Genomic DNA, 18,875 nt, shown 5'->3' with positions numbered 1-18,875 from the left:
GCTGCATCAGTTTCCACGTGTAAAGCCTCTGGCGCCCCAGTTGCTGGTCCAAGTGCCTAGTCACTCCAGTCGTCTCGACTTCAATAACTATTCAGTACTCCAGCGTACCATAATTTTTATTATTATGTTTTTTTTGATGATGACGCTGATGAATTAGAAATGTTTTTTGGAATATTTTGTAATGTTTTCAAAATCTTACGGAAATATGTTTGTACCCCCATGGCAGTTGATTTCTAAATTGTAAAGTCTACGCATATGTATTTTGTCTTCACTCTTTTCCGAGTTAATGAATTATAAAAATTTCGGTTCAATATAAAATATATATTTTTATTTCCTCATAATGATGTTCAGGGAGCTATTTATGAAAAAGTTGTATGCCGTTTTGTTTGCCTAATTAGTTTAGGGAATTATTTAAAGATCTCTTATCCTCAAAAATATATTTAGCTTATGTTATTCCCGTTTCACTATGGTTTCTAAAGCCCAGGCAATTATCGTTGGGGCATTTGCGCAACTATTTCTGTAATCTTTATAATCTATGTATTAATGGCCGAGCGGGTACGCAAAAGTTTTAATGGCTCTTGCAGCTGCTAGAAGTCAAGTTTTTGTGTGGGCAGAGAAAATGCTTTTCCCATTTCTCATCCCCACTAAGAGTTTGTTTTGGCCAGTTCCTGGCTTTTATGACTACTCTCGTCTCCTTTGTGGGGGTTCATAACTAATTTGAACTTCATATCTACTCACTTTAATCTTCCCTATTTGTTCCCTACGACCTTTTTTTCCTTTTACTCCAGCAACCCGAAACCCCTTGAAGTGTTTTCTCATCCTTTGTACTGTCGAAAATCTGAAAGGAATTTAATTTGAACATATCTCACAATTTCCAGTCAAATCTCTAAAAGGTTTCGCCCAAATTGCTTTTAGCCGCAACAGGTCGCTTTAATAAACACCCACGACAAGTGCTGGGTGGCGACGAGGCTTCACTGTGGCGAAATGACAACGCATACGACGGCACCTTGGCATCAAACACGTCACTCCTCAGATCCGAATTCCGGCCTCCGTGTCAACGCCAAACTCTCAAAAGCTGAAAAAAGCTAAAGCCAGACCGAATCAAATTATACCTCCACGGGTGGGTAGGAGCAATGTCGAAACCACAAAGGCCAAAACAAGGCAACAATGATTGCCAATCCATGTGAGTGTTTGGGTGGATAGGTTGGTGTGTGGGTGGGTCCTTTTTTATCCTCTGCGTTTTACAATTTTTTCAATTGTTAGGCTTTAGATGATAGAAAAGGTTCCTAAAATAATACAAGAGGAATTATTTTTAGAAGTTTGGTTTTTATACTCTTCCAGAGGGTAATCTAATTTTTGTCAAAAGTGTGCAACGCTATGGACTATCAAGGGTAAAGGGTCAAGCTATCAAGGTATTATGAACTTCGACTCCGCCCAAAGTTAGCTTTCTTTTATAGTTTTTTGTAATTTAATTATATCTGCTAAGTAACTGTACTATATAAGCTGATAATTATTTGCCATGATAGATAAGCTTACAAAGCTTTTAAAACAACAGAAATCTTCTTTAATTTCTTAAGGATAACATGATGTTTATAAATTATAAATCTGAAAATTTAAACACTCATAATTCCATAGCCTACTTTTATGGTTGCCTAGAAGTCAAATAGAAACGACGAGTAAAATTGTACCGTTTGTTTGCGTACGATACCTTGCCAGAAGTTGTTTTAATTTGGTAACTATTCAATAAAATATTAAAAAATAATTAATTGAAAAATAGTGCCCTCCTCCTCGATTCTCATAGGTTGCACCTAAGAACGCCCGAAAAATCGGAAAAATAGTTATTTTTTTTTTTTGCTCTAAATATTGTTGTAATTTTTGATGTTTTTGTTGGTTGTTGTAGTTTTGTTGTAATTTTTGTTGTAATTATTTTTTTTTTATTTATTTTTATTTTTTATTTTTAAATTTTTTTGTTGTTTTTTTTTTTATTTTATTTTTTTTGTTTAATCCGACTTTATATTAAACTTTCTATACATGTAACGCCTTTAAATTAGAAGCGGAGGAAGTTTCAAGATTCGCTTCTGGCTTCTTAAAAAAACATAAAATAAAGGCTAACTTCAGGCAGAGCCGAAGTGATATACCCTTGCGATTTTTCCGATAGTAATGGCATATAGTCTCCTGTAAGGCCCACAGTGATGGCTATATTTTTCCCAATTCTTATCCGATTCTTAAGCGGAGTACCTTAAACGATTTCTAGATTGATTCTCCTCCATTCTGCATCAAAATCCTGAGACAAAATATTTTTAAGATTTTTTGTCCATTTTTCTGATGGGATCCCTTGAAAATGGGGTTTTCCCCTACAGGGCCCACTGTCATGGCTATATCTTCCCCAATTCTCATCCGATTCCCAAGCGGAGTACCTCAAACGATTTGTAGATCGATTCTCCACCATTCTGCATAAAACTCCTGAGACAAAATATTTTTAAGATTTTTTGTCCATTTTTCTGATGGGATCCCTTAAAAATGGGGTTTTCCCCTACAGGGCCCACTGTCATGGCTATATCTTTCCCAATTCTCATCCGATTCTCAAGCGGAGTACCTTAAACGATTTCTAGATTGATTCTCCACCATTCTGCATCAAAATCCTGAGACAAAATATTTTTCAGATTTTTTGTCGATTTTTCTGATATGTTCCCTTGAAAATGGGGTTTTCCCCTACAGGGCCCACTGTCATGGCTATATCTTTCTCAATTCTCATCCGATTCTCAAGCGGAGTACCTTAAACGATTTCTAGATCGATTCTCCTCCATGCTGCATCAAAATCCTGAGACAAAATATTTTTCAGATTTTTTGTCCATTTTTCTGATGGGTTCCCTTGAAAATGGGGTTTTCCCCTATAGGGCCCACTGTGATGGCTATATCTTCCCCAATTAGAATCCGATTCTCAAGCGGAGTACCTTAAACGATTTGTAGATCGATTCTCCTCCATTCTGCATCAAAATCCTGAGACAAAATATTTTTAAGATTTTTTGTCCATTTTTCTGATGGGATCCCTTAAAAATGGGGTTTTCTCCTATTGGGCCCACTGTGATGGCTATATCTTCCCCAATTCTCATCCGATTCTCAAGCGGAGTACCTTAAACGATTTGTAGATCGATTCTCCTCCATTCTGCATCAAAATCCTGAGACAAAATATTTTTAAGATTTTTTGTCCATTTTTCTGATGGGATCCCTTGAAAATGGGGTTTTCCCCTACAGGGCCCACTGTCATGGCTATATCTTTCCCAATTCTCATCCGATTCTCAAGCGGAGTACCTTAAACGATTTGTAGATCGATTCTCCTCCATTCTGCATCAAAATCCTGAGAAAAAATATTTTTCAGATTTTTTGTCCATTTTTCTGATGGGATCCCTTGAAAATGGGGTTTTCCCCTACAGGGCCCACTGTCATGGCTATATCTTTCCCAATTCTCATCCGATTCTCAAGCGGAGTACCTTAAACGATTTGTAGATCGATTCTCCTCCATTCTGCATCAAAATCCTGAGACAAAATATTTTAAAGATTTTTTGTCCATTTTTCTGATGGGATCCCTTGAAAATGGGGTTTTCCCCTACAGGGCCCACTGTCATGGCTATATCTTTCCCAATTCTCATCCGATTCTCAAGCGGAGTACCTTAAACGATTTCTAGATCGATTCTCCTCCATTCTGCATCAAAATCCTGAGACAAAATATTTTTAAGATTTTTTGTCCATTTTTCTGATGGGTTCCCTTGAAAATGGGGTTTTCCCCTATAGGGCCCACTGTGATGGCTATATCTTCCCCAATTAGAATCCGATTCTCAAGCGGAGTACCTTAAACGATTTGTAGATCGATTCTCCTCCATTCTGCATCAAAATCCTGAGACAAAATATTTTTCAGATTTTTTGTCCATTTTTCTAATGGGTTCCCTTGAAAATGGGGTTTTCCCCTACAGGGCCCACTGTCATGGCTATATCTTCCCCAATTAGAATCCGATTCTCAAGCGGAGTACCTTAAACGATTTGTAGATCGATTCTCCTCCATTCTGCATCAAAATCCTGAAACAAAATATTTTTTAGATTTTTTATCCATTTTTCGAGATGTGATCCGTTCTTTTGCTTGCAAAGGAAAGAAGGGTGTATGCAAAGTTTTAAGTCAATAGCTTTCGACTAGTTAGCGTAGAAACAGAGAGGCCAACGGAAATGCTTATATCAACCCAGAAGGTGATCCTGATCAAGAATATATATACTTTATAGGGTCGGAGATGTCTCCTTCACTGCGTTGCACACTTTTGACCAGAATTATAATACCCTCTGCAAGGGTATAATAAAAGAAAAGGGCCTGATTTCGTGTAAAATTTGCGGATGAGCTCCGGCTTGACTACCATGAGCCTTGCGGGTAAACCATAAATGCTTTATTTGCCGCCCCAACTGTTTGCAGGATAATCAAGCCGGCTGTAGCTAAAGATAGCAGTTTTTAATAATTATTCAACTTATAAAATCCTGGCAACTGGAATATAAAAGCCTGTACTTAAACGATGCGAGAGCCGGGCCATCCATCGTGTTTTGAGCTCCACGCTGCCTTATCGTCTAACACAACGAAATAAATTCATTTAAAGCCGATTGAATCGACATTCATAACACTCCGGGGAGCAATTCCAAAGGATTTTCATGGCGCTGTGTTGCCGGCGTTGCCAAAGAGTCGCCCGAGGATTTCTTTACATTTCCATTTTTTAGGGAGCTCTTTTCCTTTTATTTGTGCCGTTTTTCTTGGTTTTCTATTTTCATTTTCCTCGTTTTTTTTTGGTGTTAGGTTAAATGCAGTCGAATTTCTATATGGTTGCTGTCTATTTGTTTTTGTTGCTGTGTGGCTGTTGTCGTTGATAATGAATGTGTGCGAGGATTTTTCCGCTGTTGCCTCTGGCTGTACGAGCTTTCCACCCCGACTCTTCCTTTCAAAAGATGCACTCAAATCAAAAATATTCAAACTATTTATGTTATGTACAATAAAGTTAAAAGTCATAAGTCAAAAATAAATATATATTTAGTGTACAAAACAAAACTGTAGCATTATTTCTTCATGTTAAAATGTTTAGTTTTAAAAAGTTATTTTTTCAAGTGCACTGTTGTTGCGGCCTGACTTTTTATGCTTTACTTCTTTATTTGCGTCGCGCCGACTTACACGCTTTGATGTATGCGCGGCGAGCAGCCAAGTGGACAGACCCGAGGTGGAGAAAGTCCTCCTCCACTTTCTCCGATCTGAGGCCGGAACTTTGAGCTTTCAGTTTTGAATGAGCCGCCTCCTCCTCGGTCTGGGCCCACTTTTGCCGTTGGTGTTGCGTAGGGAAACCAAAAGCGGAAGTCATTATTAACTTTGCCTTTGAGAAGGGCCCCCGCCGGGGTTGTGGGGTCCAGGTCCCCGAGTTGTTGGGCTCTGGGTGGGTTTCGGTTCGGTGTCGAGGAGTCACAGCTGGCTTGTAGGCACAAAAGCCGCATTAGTTGTATTTATTTTTAAGCTCACAGCAGCAACTGTAATGTCCTGCTGCGACCAAGGACATCCAGCAACCCAACAAGCACCCATACGCCCACCCGCCCACATTCTCCACCCAACCTTATAGCCCACACCCGACTCAAATTGATTTCAACTTGACTTTGTTGTGGTCCCATCGCTTGTCTTTCCCTGAGTCGGGGCTTCCGTTTTACAGTCGAGCTACATAAATTTGCAATTTAATTTAATTTCATTTCATTTGATTATTTTAACTTGACTCGCGGGATTTGGTGCTTAGATTTTTACACTGGGATTTGCTGCAGCATTTTATTACACTGACTCTTAATGGGATTCCTTCTCCTCCTTTCTTGCTTGTGCCCTCAGGCCTTTGCCATTCGCAGCGAGGAGCAGAATTTGCTGATTGAACGCATCCTGGTACTGGTGCGGAATGTCCTGCAAGTTCCGGCCAATCCGGAGGCCGAATGTCGGGCTGACAACGATGCCAGTCTACATGATCAGATTATTTGGGCTCTCCATCAAACGGGAATGCTGGACTTGGTGCTGTTTATAATATCCTCGCCGGATGAGGAGCAGTTCCACCTGCACGGACTGGAGATTCTCTGCTTGCTTTACAGGGAACAGGTTGGTTAACAGGATTTTAAAAACATATAACGAATTTTTATCTAATACTTTATATCCTCCAGAGTGCTGAATCTTTAGCGGATGCCTCCCTCCAGCGCAGCCTCAGTGAGAAGCAACGTGACCAGCAGGAGCTCATGGCTGCCCGCCGCCGGGAGCGTGCCCGTCGCCAAGCTAAACCTCCGCCTGGTCGGCATTCGCGCTTTGGCGGCACCTACGTTATCCGCAACATGAAGTCCGTTTCGGATCGTGATGTTATATGTCACCAGGCCCTGGAGCGGGTATCGTCAATTGACTTTGACCGCGAAAAGCAACAACAGAAGCGCTCGCATCGCCACATCAAGGAGGAGGCGCAGGTGACCCGCCGCAGCGCGTTCACCGTGAGGTGAGCCACAGTCCTAAAGATTCCTCCAGGCCATATCCATTTGTCTGCAGTCACTTCCTGCACTTTGGGCCCATGTCTATTGTACGGCTGCTCCTTCTTCCTCAACCATTAGCATCGGAATTGTTATGGCCAACCAACTGGCAGGCCACATCCCGGCCATTGATTTTCGATTTTACGCTGCTGCCACAGGAGGCAAGAGATTGAACCGGAGAGCGAGCGTATAAAATAATATTCAATAATAAATGAAGCCATTTCCTTTAGACCCTTTACTTTCCTTCTGCTCCTTCCCGGGTCGCCACTTCTTTTCCTGTTTTATAGAATCAGAGAAACGATATTGGCTGTTGGCGGGTTCTCTTTTCGGAGTGCCTCCCAGAGTTCCGTCTCAGTTGGTCGGGCTAAACAATATCTTGGCGCCGGCCACCTCGGCTGCCGCACCACCTAATGGCCACCAGGTGCAGCTATTTTATGCTTCTCTGCTAACCAACAAACTACTTAAAGGATCTCTCCGCCTTTCCCGCCACAGGCACACTTCTATCGGGGCTGGCTTCAATAGTTACAGTTAATGCTATGGCCAGAGTCCTGTTTGTCGTTTTGATAACTAAAAAGTATACTCTTTTCTCTGGATTCTATTCAAAAATTATATTAAAAGGCTTGGGAACTAAGATCTATGATGATAAAGCTGGTCTTTTATTTGTTGTTTATTTTAAATGTTTTATATAATTCAGCTTTGAGTGATTTATTTTGTAATTAAAATTTTATGCTTGTTTTGATTAATAATTTAGATAAATACTATGCCTTTTCTTGAGAGCATTTAAACTTCGCCGAAAAAGTTTCAAACTTTTCTTCAATTTGTGGTCCGGGGCATAAAAACCCAAGCTGAGATAAAACTGCAGCAGCAACTTGGCGGCGCCATTGGCATCGGCATTTTCTGCATCGCCATTGCCATCGGCATCGACTTTGGAATCTCTGGCCACTGAGCCGTGCAATTTTCAAGTAAAATCCTCAAAAGGTTTTTCCCATTTTGCCGCTGCTGGTGCTGCTGCTGCTGCTGCGATTTCAATGGTTGCCTGCCAACCTGCCCTGGCCGGGCAACATTTTTGCTTGTTAGCCAGGCCTTAGTTGGCCTGGTTTATGGGGAAGATGCTCACCCTGTGGACGCCGGGAGCAAATCTTCTGGCGCCCATAAATTGATAGAGCAGAACAAATGTGCCTGCGATTAGACAACTCCAAATGTCCCATCCAAAAGCGGGTCGGGTTTTAGCCGTTTGGCCTTTGCTTTTGGCCAACAAAGGCAACCACAAACTGGTGCCCAAAAGACACAAGTCCGGGCACGTAGGCAGCGAAAGTTCATCAATGTCACGTATGTAGGAATCCTGACCGACTCGATCCGAACCTCGTGCTCCAGAAGGGGGCACAGAAACACAACAATTTGTTAGGCAACCACAAGTGCATGTTACAATAAGCCGCCAAGAGAGATGCCATTTTTTTTCATGCGTCTGCCCCCTTTTGGGCATAAATTAAACCGCGTCGGCATCGATGCGTTTCTGGCAGAGATTGCTCTCCGCTCGGTTGAATTGTGGGTGGAATTGGGCCTTGGTTAGTTGGTTGGTTGGTGGGATGGTTGGCTGGTTGCTTCTTTTAGCCAGCGTTGCACAAATAAATTGGCCAGGCGAAATTTATTGCATCAGCGCTGCCAAATGCCGCTGCAACTTCCGCATTTGTTATATAAACTGATAGAGGGCGTTCGCTTTCAATCAATATTATTGTGGTATAACCATTTTTCATGTCTCTCCACTTTTCACTCTGCCCTCCTCAATCCATCCGGCTTTCAGATTTTTCTCACAATGTTTTCCCCCATCCTGTCTGTTGGCTTTTTCAGGTTGTGCCTGCGCGAGTACTGCATTGAGGTCCTGCGCTCCGCTTACAACACGCTGGTGCGGCAGGTGCGTCGTGTCCTGGAACGCAACGCCGGCTCGTCGAGTCACGATGACTCCTATCTCCTGTGGGCCATACGATTTTTCATGGAGTTCAACCGTTTGAGTGGACTACAATTGCAGTTAGTAAGGTGAGTGCCAGTCGTTTATATTCTCGATAGTGATGCTGATATTTATATATTTTTTTTAAAGAAATTACAGAGATACTTTGAAGTTTAATTTTAATTACATATAACCCATTAATAGAACTTCTAGAATGACATAGTAGCTATGACCTTAAAACCTGCTCATCACTATCACCCAAACTACACTTCCGAATGCCAAGTTTAATGTGATTTTTGCTGGAACTGCTTGACTTGCCCCAGATATGCGATGTGGTTGGGCAAAGTGTTCAATTAATTGCCTATACCATCGAATGGAGATAGAAGAAGCTCTTAGTAGTGATAGAACGATGATGCTGCTGATGGAGGAGCTTGTCTTTCGGTGGCTAATGAAACGCTGACCTCCAGCCACCGAGCAAGTCAGCAGTTATGCAAATACGGTGCGCACAAGCTGTCCTCTCGAGCCTCCTCCATCGAGGCTTTTAATCAAATTACTTTGCCACACTCTTCGAATGAAAGAAATTCTGAAAAACTTTTATTTCGGTGGCCACTCTCACTCCGAACATATTTGCCAACAAAGGCCAAATAAACTGGTATTGAAATTTAAAAACTTGTTAGCTTTAAGCGAACTGCAAGAAAATAAAACTATTAAGGATACAAATTAAACTTGTTTTGGAAACTAAAAAGTTTTGTTTTTCGATGATGATTCATTTATTCAAGAGTTGAAAAGAATTTAAAGAATTCCAAACAGTATAGTTCTCCTCAAATGTACTCGATAAGCTTAAAATTGATTTTCTTGAAATTTTTTCGCCAGAATACTTTATTTTTTATCTGTCGAAAGGGCAATCCATCATCTGAGCTGTTGAAGTGAGAAAACCAAGGGCCGCTTAAATGAGGTTTTCCAGTGGTTTCCGTCGAATGGTTTTCTTTTTTATTTATTTTTTTATCGCAGCAGGGAAAAGTGCGCTGCAAATAAAGTTTCGCAACAGGACAATTACCATTGGCAGCAGCACTTTTGCCTTTAGCTCCAGTCCGCAAAATGGTCAAGCAGTATGTCAACACAAAATGTGAAACGTTTCGCTAGCATCTCGGGTCCCCTACCAGCTTTTAGAATTTTTACCACTCTGGACGCCTCTGTGGTCACAACACAATTTGTATGTCATTGCCCGCCCGGTTGTCCTGGACCCGGGCTGTCCTGGACCCGGGCTGTCCTGGTTGTCCGCCATCGACGCTTCGTCACTGACTTTTTATTGCACGAGTTTTTGGGTGGGACGGGGGGCTGGTGGGGGCGGCAACAAACACATGCACAAATCAAAGTCATGACGCCAATTGTTGACCCAGGGCACTTTGCCACTTTGCAACAACAACTGCAGGCCAGTCCAGGGTCACTTTGGGCTGCGAAACGTACTCCCAGATATTCTTGACCCCAGTCGACGCCAAAGATGCCAAAGTAAAGCAAGTGAAGCTGCCCTCGCGAATTTCTTGCACTGAACTTTATTTTTAAAGGATTTATAAAATATTTTGAGATATATTCTTCAAGTCTATATATTTTTCTATAAAAATATCCCAAGAATTAAGTCTAAAGCTAATTTAAAAATATCTCTTAAATAATATAATTTTTTTTGGTAAGTGTTGGAATTTTTGCTCAATGGCATTTCTGTTGACTTGTTGTTTTCATTCTTGTCCAGCATGCTGTTAATAAAATTTTGCGTTCTTTATGCTGTCATCCGGCTGACGTTGCTCCTTGCTCCTTGCCCAGCATCCACTTCCCCTTTCAGCAGGACCTTCCTCCCTTCCGCCCCCCCCCCCCTTGCTGGCTGTGTGGTGGGAAATTTCTTTAAAATTGTTTTGGTTACTTTCAAATTAGTTTCTGAATGACAACAATGAAGCTTTGCAAAAATGTTGTCATTCCGTTGGCGCAAAGTTTTGCCAGACCTCTTCTCCTCCTGGTCCTGGCTACTTTTCCCTATTCCGGAAGTGGAGGGCCACCCTCGCACTATTCTAAGTTTCTGCCCCGCTTGACTGCTCTCCTGCAGCTCCTTTAGCTCCTACAGCTCCTGTTTTTCATTTTCAGCAATGTCCCTCTGCCTTTTATCATACCTTTTTGTCTCATTTTCTTTCATTCGGTTCTCTTATACATATATACGAGTCTATATACTTGCCAACCATAAAACTTTCTGTTTATTTCCTCAAATGCAATTTGACGCCATGCCCCCCAACCGCCCCGAACTTTCTTTATTGTCTGCCATTTTCTACTGATTTTGCACTATATAAAGCATGGCATTGCTGTAATGTATGGGCCTTCAGATGGGCAAACTTTTACCCAAGCCCTTTTCCACCAAAAAGTGAAATCGAGTTTGTATATTTTTTTATAAGCAAGTGCACGTACAAGCATTGATACCGAAATCAATTATTTATGTCTCGGAATGATCAGGTATTTGTAGAATAACATTTGTTAAAACTTCTCATTTGAAAGGGGAACATAACCACTTTCCGCTATTATACTTTGCACATTTATTGATTTTATAATTTATTTATTTGGAGTCTTATTGCTTCTGCCGCTGATGCCGCACATCTGTAATTAATTTGTTTTTAATGCCTCTTCAAATGCTCTTGACGTTGTCGCAAACTTTAATGGTCGCCGCAGCCGACGTCGTGCTGCTAATTTAGCCAAGTTGCAGGCGCAATGCTGCAGCCACGACAACTTCCGGTGGCAAGTGGATGGGTTGCTGGTGTGTGGCAAGTGGGCGGCATGTCAACGCCCCACCCAACCCAACATGAAACTTAGGCTGGCTGCCGCTCAATTCTAGCGCTACTTAAAAATTAATTTCGTTAATGAGTTTTTCGCTCTGCCAGTTGCGAGTGGCAGCCGTTGTGGATGACGGGGGTCGAGCGGGAAATGCAAGCTACAAGCTGCTTACCTGTTTTGCAGTTCCTTTCTGCCAAGTTTTGGCCAACTTTAATGCACACCATTCTTCTATATAAATATGCAAGCAGACATAAAGAATTTGGGTGATCAAGGCACTTTGAGAAATGGAGATACACAGGGAAAAAGACGGATTAATATCTAGGGTACCATTTAAATATTAGCACATTATTATAAGCATGAACTTTGAGTTATATTTATTTTATTTATACCAAATTATCTTTATTTTTTTTTCCACTGCATTCAAAATTAACGTATCCTTTTTGGCTTTTCCATTTCATTCGCAGCGAATCGTTAAGCGTACAATGCTTCCACTGGGTCCTGACGCGCATGCAACATGACATGGACATGATTGTGAGCGACAAGAAACAGGCGCGTCTCTGGGCCAAGCGACTGCATGTTGCTCTTTTGGTAAGTCACTCCAGTTGCAGTGCCCGTGCCCGTGCTCGCGCCACTGGCACTTCCATTGCCAGTTCTTTTCGCAACCTTTATCCCGATCCGGCCCCGCCTTACGGCCATCTAAGCCCTTGCCAGGGTGTGTGTGTGATTGAAGAGTGTGCAGCGGGTCTGTTGTTGTTTGCTTTGGCACTATAAGTGCACTTTCGGGGCCGCCGCTGCTGTTCGCCGTTAGCCTTGGATTAAGCTTGATGCCGGGCGCCCCTACGCAGATCCTTAAAGCTGCCAGAAAGTGCACATCTCGGTTTTATGGGGATTAGTTCAAAATGCGTGGCACATTCAGTTCTTTGATTGGAAAGGAAAAAATTAAAATGGATTAAGGATGACGAGATTTCGAACTGCTATCATGGTATTCAGTAAAAGACTCCTTTCATCATTTAATTCTAATAAATTATTGATGCTAAGCATTTAGGCCACATCCCATGATTATTTTAGACACCTTCATTACCATTTGACAAAGAGTAACTCCAGCCAAGTCCAATCAACTCCTTCGGCACCAAAGCCATTCTGACCAACCACAGGCCATCGAGAATACTAACTATATGTATATGTATGCAATTACAAGCATGTGATAAGTCCCATTCCTCAGTCATCGCTCATTACAATGCAACTCACACCATGCCCCGGCCTGCGATCCTTTCAATCAACACTCGAGTGTCTGTCAAGTTAATGCTTACCAATTTTATTATATTTTTTTAATTAAAGACATTCCGGGAATTGCTCCAGAGCCTGCTGGCACTGCAAAAGCTAAAGGATGACAGCAACGCACGAGCCCTCTTCGATATGTTGCTGAACAACGTGTGCTATGTCCTGGAGTATCGAGAGACGGTGCTGCATTTGTTAATGAACTACAATGAGGCGCACAGCACAAAGTGAGTATAATGTTTCGGGGCAGGGAGGACGGAAGAGCTACGCACCCAAATTCCGATTGGAAATAACTTGCCCCTTCGGCCATGCCACAAACCCACACGCTCACGCACACCTATTCCAATCCCATTATCCTATTTGAAACGGAATCCGCACCCAACTGCATTTCTGATAGCTAACGTATAAAGGATGGAGGACGAGAGCGGCGAGTGGCGACCCCGTGGCATCCGCAAATAAGCAAGCCAAATACACATCCTTTAATGGGATTACCACCAGTTCCTACTGCCCCAGCGAAATATGCAGTGCCAGGACTTCCCAGTCTCGTCAGTCCTTCAGTGCCTTTCGCCCCAACAATCAGGCTCTGTTTGTTTTGGCGGCATGCCTTTGTCTTGAGTTCTGGTCTGTTTGTTCGGCTATTTGCCCAGGACTCTCCCAGGATATGCCCTATCAGAGATGTCCTTTCAAAACTACCTAGCTTTGGATTCAAAATGTATTTCATTAACCTTTATAAGACTTAATATTCTATAAATTCTTAAGAAGTATTTAAAAAATGTAAATTAGAATGTAAATACTTGGCAAGTATGGTGTTGCACCAACACTAGGTTCCTTAAGGCTACGAGTGGCAAGTCCCCCAAAAGCAGGCAACGTAAAATGAACTAGTTGCACACTTGCGGGTCGTGGCAAGGGGACTGGCAGAGTTTCTAGCTAAGACTTTAATTGATTTTAAAAGCTTGTGTTGCATGCGTGCTCTGGCATAAAAATTATGCCACTTACTGGAAAGCAGCATGCTGCTTTGAGTATGTTTTTTTTTTATTATTTTTTTTTGTAAAAACCTTGCCACCTCAGATGCATCCTAATTGCCGACTTACCAGTACTTACCCATCTTCAGAGCTGAATAAAGATTATTTCAGATGCAGGGTTTCACAGACTCTGCTGGTACCTGATAAATGGCTGCAGAGCTTTAGATATTGAGTGCTGCTCGGATGGAATCACTCGCAGGTGTGCAGCTCGAGTGTTTTAAACCCATTACCCTGATTTAGGTTGGAGAGATTGGGTTCATTGACTTGACCCCCAACACCTTGCATGCACCTGCTTATTTCCATCAATTGGATAGGCATCATCCGGCGTCAGAATCCTTTCAGATTCTGAAAAGGCAAGCTCAGCCGCACTCTCCTGCGTGGCTCTGCGCAATCCATTTAGATAATTGCAGGTTTTTTTTTTAGTGCCGAACATGAAGAGTTAGACTCACTTGAATATTTCTAAATGGCTGAACAAATTCGCCCGTCAAACGTCTGTTTGACAGCGAGTGCTGCGTGCTGAGCGATATACCTCCAATAAATGGGTAAATTTATTTCTATGTCACCGACTCGGATGACATTTGCAGTAGGATACGATGGGTCGATGAAACTCTTTAAGTAGTTTAAACTCAATATTAGCAATGCTTTAAAGTTTAAACAATTCAAGGCATGTTTATTATTTTAGAAAGGTGGCTCTTGTATGGTATAACATGTGTATGGCTTAAAGGCTTAGAATTTTGTTTAAAATTCTTTTGTTTTATGGATGTATACGCTATTGTCCTGACTACTTTTGTGAAGAAATTTCATGCCATTGATTCAATAAATAAATGTTTTTGAAAATCGCTTTCTCAGTATGAATTATACTCCACTGTTTCTGATGACACACTGACAGATAAATAGTTTGTTGTGCAACTGGCAACTATCAACGCATCACATCAGGCAGTCGGTCGGTTGGGCGGGCTCTGGTTGCCAGAATCGAGAGTCTGTTAGGTGGGGCAGTAGCAATTTGAAAGCTTTGACTAAATTAATTTAGCGCGCAAACATGAAATTGACAGAGCTTGGCGACCTCCACAGGATGGTGGGTGGATGGGTGTATGGTGCTTGGAATCAGGAAACTCGTCGCGTTTGCAGATACAGCTGTATAGATACAGATACTCGCGTGTATCTGCAGATGTGCTATTTCGCTGGTGCAGCAACTGTTGCTTAATTGGAGCATGATTAATGTGGACCGAACTGAAAATAGTGGGCTTAAAGTTTAATATCGATTAAACATTAAGTTGTGTCATCATCAGAGAATTGAAGAGCTTTCAATTAAGCAGGCCAATTGACAATTATGTAAATGCTGTGTTGCCTTTTGAACTGCAATCAGTGTTTGAGTGGCCGACAGATTAAAGATTTTTCGGTGTCAAGATGAATAATTTATGGCATTGCCAATGGTTGGGCCACTTAACGTTCCGGATTATTTTATATTCCCACCCATTTTAGGCGGCTAGCAGCCGGCAATGGAGGCCCATCACTCATTGTTGTTGCAGCTGTCATAATTAATAATATTTTCATTATAAACGCCTTATACCCCAACAACAACAATCCCCGCAGGTCGGTCGGTCAGTCAGTCTGTCGGTCTGTCAGTTCGTCGCTGTCTGGGCGCAATTACATTTTATCATTTATTCAACATGCGCTCCGACCCGACCCGACGCGAAGACAATCTTCCATCGGCAGAGCCCTCGTTCCCCACCCAAAAAACATTAAACCCCGTACCATTAGAGTCCCAGAAAACCGCTGACCAACCCCAAGAACACCCAAGTGTTCTAATTAATTCTGTATGCTCAACCTGCTGCTGTCGCTACTTCAACTTCTTCGTCCTTCCATCCTACAGTCTCGGTGGATTGTGGCTGGTGGCTGTTTGCGTCCATTTAATCAGCGTAAACGCGAATATCAAATCAGTTTCTGCCAGCCAACAGTTGGCCAACAACAGCTACAATAAAAACAACAACAACAAGAACTTACAAAACCGCGTGCATACAAATTAATTATAAATAATTTATTAACGATTTATCTTTGTCCTGCTCCCAGGCACCTTCTGGTCACATATGCTTGAGATTAGGTATATGTGCAGTGAGAAAATTAAGAGGGCTTTTAGTTGAAATTTGTAAGAATAAAAAATAGAAATGCATATATAATATATATAATATATATAAATTTCTTCTTTTGTTCAATATTTCTGTTGCTTCCGCAGCCACAAAAGATCTGCCGGAACTTTTCGGTGGTTTCGAGAACCTCCATGTCGACAGCAACCCATTTTGTTAACGATCCAGGCCTTGGTATTTTCCAAGCCCGTCAATTTGCACGACCGTGTCCATAGAGCTTCCCCTCGAATTAGCCTTCACCTTAGATGTGAAGACGGGTTAGAAGTTTTTAAATCCCACTTAAGGCCCAGTGCGAAGATTTAAACCCTATGACGAGCAGTTAATGAAGGAACCTCTAGTTTCTTACTGTGGACAGTTGCAGGAGTGGGCGTTACACGATTTGCACCTGCGCATCATTAGGACAAGCCAGGGTTTGGCTGGCAAATCGATTTGAATTCGCTTGCAAAATGGTTTGTGGAATGCAATATGTTGTGCAAGCTTACACCCAGCCATCCAGCCATCCAACCATCCAACCATCCAACGACCCAACCGTTTTGCCGCTGTGGTTTCTTGGCGTTGTGGTCAGGTGCCACCACCATCATCAGCATCTGCAGCCGGGCTGCGGACTATCCGCCATCCACCAGAAGCTACCACAGGTACCAGCAGTTTTTACGCTTCGGCTGCTGTTAATGCCGCCATCGCACCACCACACCACAGACATCTTTGCGGTAATGTCGACATATCGTCCAACACACATAGCTGTTCTTGATTCATTTCGCATTTCCAGTTATCATCAAACGCCACAGCCACCCACTCGAATTTCAAATCGACTGCGCCTTGCCTTGCCCAACTCCTGTGTCCTTTTATCATCAATTCGCCACCGGGTGTGGCACTGCCACCCAACCCACTCACTTGTGCTCCTGTCAGTTGTGGTCACCGCCGACAGTTCTTGATCAAAACAAATGGCCAAATATCTTCAAATTGGCTGGCGGATGCTAACGGACATCTAATAATGGGTTCATGGGGACTTTTCATCTCGGTTCGGCTATAAGAATTTAGTTAATTGGATATCCCATTAAAAAGGATTATATCTCTGTTAGCTGTGAGGAACTCTAAGAAGTCTCTTCTTTTCAATAAAAATACATTTTGTTTTTAAAGCTGAATGTTCCGGAACAAGAACTATTGTCCTATTCTCTATCTATTCCAAATAATGGCATTATCGTGTCGTTCTAATTTCGGGAAATCCATTAAAAAGCCAACTGCATCAAAAGGCCATATCTACGCTGTTTACTAGCGGCATTGTTGGAACAAGCCTTTGCTTTTTGGTTGGTTGTTTGAGCGGCAACGCTTTTGAATTATTTGTCTGTTTAATTTGGCTAACAGTCTATGCGCCCACTGAATCGATTCCCATCCGCCAGGGTCCTGAATGCCGGATAACCACTTTCATTACAAATTCATTTCCCCCGGCTGGGTCGCTGGCTCCGAGGATCACCTCAACAGATGCGTACCATTTGGCGGCCCCTTTGGTGCGTTGTGGCACATTGACCGCATTCGAAAATGTCGAGGATGGAATTTTCGCTACTCCTGCCCGCGACTCTCATGCAAGGGACATTAAAATTCGCAATGAATTTGCATAAATTTGAAAGGCGGCGTCATCGGCAAGTGTCAACCAGTGGACCTTTTCGGTTATTGGACATTTTTCGTCGCCAACGCAACGATTTTTATGAACCCGGGGAGACAGTCAATTTGAATGCCAAGCGAACGAGTATATTTCAAATGTTTGTATTATTTTTATAGTTCTGATATCTGGTTTTGTAGAGCGTTTCTTTCTTTTAATTTTTTGTTTAGTATTAAGCGTATCAATCGTCCGTCTACTTTGCATATTCGCCTGATTTTGCATTGTCCCTTGTCGGTGACTCGCGCTATTTTCATTATTTAAACGGCAATCAATCATTTTAACAAATTGACGAACCCAATGACGTTGGCTTTTATTTTCGGGTTGGCTAAAAACAAAGCGGAAGTTAGCCCTGAACAGCGGCAGCTGATTTTGGCAGCTTGGCGGCTGTCTTCCGCCTCGTTTTTCGTATTTCCCTTTTTTGTTCTCAATTTTTTTTTTGTTGGCTTGTGTTGGCAGGCAGTTCCGTTGCCTTTTGCCATTTTGGGGTAATTTGCTAATTGGAGGCGTCATCGGCTTCGACAGCGGCCACACAGGGGGCGAGGAGAGGCTGTATCATCAGTCAGCCCGGATCGAGTTGGGTTGACTAACTAGTCAGTCATGATGGCGGTGGAAGTGGGAATTTTGAGTCAGGACTTTCAAAGCTTTTAATGTACTCGATGATATTCAATAAATATTTTGGGTCTGTCAGAGAACCTATTAAGACTTGGCTTTGATTTATTCAATTTCAATTTTTGGTAAAAATAGATGGATACATTTATTTCATTTTCGTTATTTAAAAATGTGTCAAAGGCAGTGGAGTTATATTGCCAAATCAGAAATGTTAATTACTGCAGATGCGACTGAGCATAAACACTTTTCATCTACAATTCCTTTTAACAAAAATTCTATTGTTATAACAGACATTTGAATATGACATTTTGTCATTGTTGTTTTAAAATTTGAGCCGATCACCGGCAGTCGTGTTAATTATTACGGATGTGTGGAATAAACATCAATATTTTCCATAAATTGCATTCGCTGAGCAGAAGGACAACAAACGGGGGAAAAAAATTATGCATTTGCCACATTTAATTGAATTTTGAGCATGTGGCATGCATTTTTCATATAGATATATGGAACAACGTTCAACAACAAATTCAATTTTGATGCGAGGCACACAAATAATAAAGAATTTAATTACAATATGTGTATTTTCATTTCGTTAACTAACCTCTGTGCTCCTCCCACAGGGTTTTTCTGCGCGATGTGGTGGAAACGGCGAATGTTTTCATTAAAATGATGGAGCGCTTCTGCCAGGACTCCGTGGTGGTCCAGGACAAGCGACGCGGCGGGGGCAGTGGGCGCCGGAAGAAGCAGTCCTCGGCCAAGTCGAAACCTCCGGCAATTCCACAGCCCACCGAGGTAAGTGACGTCAAATTAAAACATTTATTTTTTATATATACATGTGCTTGGTTTAATGTTTT

At 42.1% G+C, this 18,875-nt stretch overlaps 1 protein-coding gene across 2 annotated transcripts in view; it reads left to right on the top strand.

The window, feature by feature from the left end:
• Positions 1 to 18,875, top strand: part of timeout (circadian regulator timeout) — a 66,246-nt gene that overhangs the window by 1,046 nt on the left and 46,325 nt on the right. The window contains exons 3-8 of one of the 2 annotated variants that reach the window (XM_017249045.3): positions 5,888 to 6,145; positions 6,208 to 6,527; positions 8,407 to 8,592; positions 11,776 to 11,899; positions 12,650 to 12,816; positions 18,642 to 18,813. In XM_017249045.3, coding sequence (XP_017104534.2) covers positions 5,888 to 6,145; positions 6,208 to 6,527; positions 8,407 to 8,592; positions 11,776 to 11,899; positions 12,650 to 12,816; positions 18,642 to 18,813 — 1,227 coding nt within the window. Of the gene's footprint in view, positions 1 to 5,887; positions 6,146 to 6,207; positions 6,528 to 8,406; positions 8,593 to 11,775; positions 11,900 to 12,649; positions 12,817 to 18,641; positions 18,814 to 18,875 lie in introns of those variants that run through there. The other variant, XM_017249046.3, reaches the window with a different exon arrangement.

The sequence above is a fragment of the Drosophila bipectinata genome, chromosome 3R (genome assembly GCF_030179905.1).
Source record: "Drosophila bipectinata strain 14024-0381.07 chromosome 3R, DbipHiC1v2, whole genome shotgun sequence".
Taxonomy (NCBI): domain Eukaryota; kingdom Metazoa; phylum Arthropoda; class Insecta; order Diptera; family Drosophilidae; genus Drosophila; species Drosophila bipectinata.
Note: the sequence above shows the minus strand (reverse complement) of the source record. Positions and strands in the feature narration are given on the sequence as shown.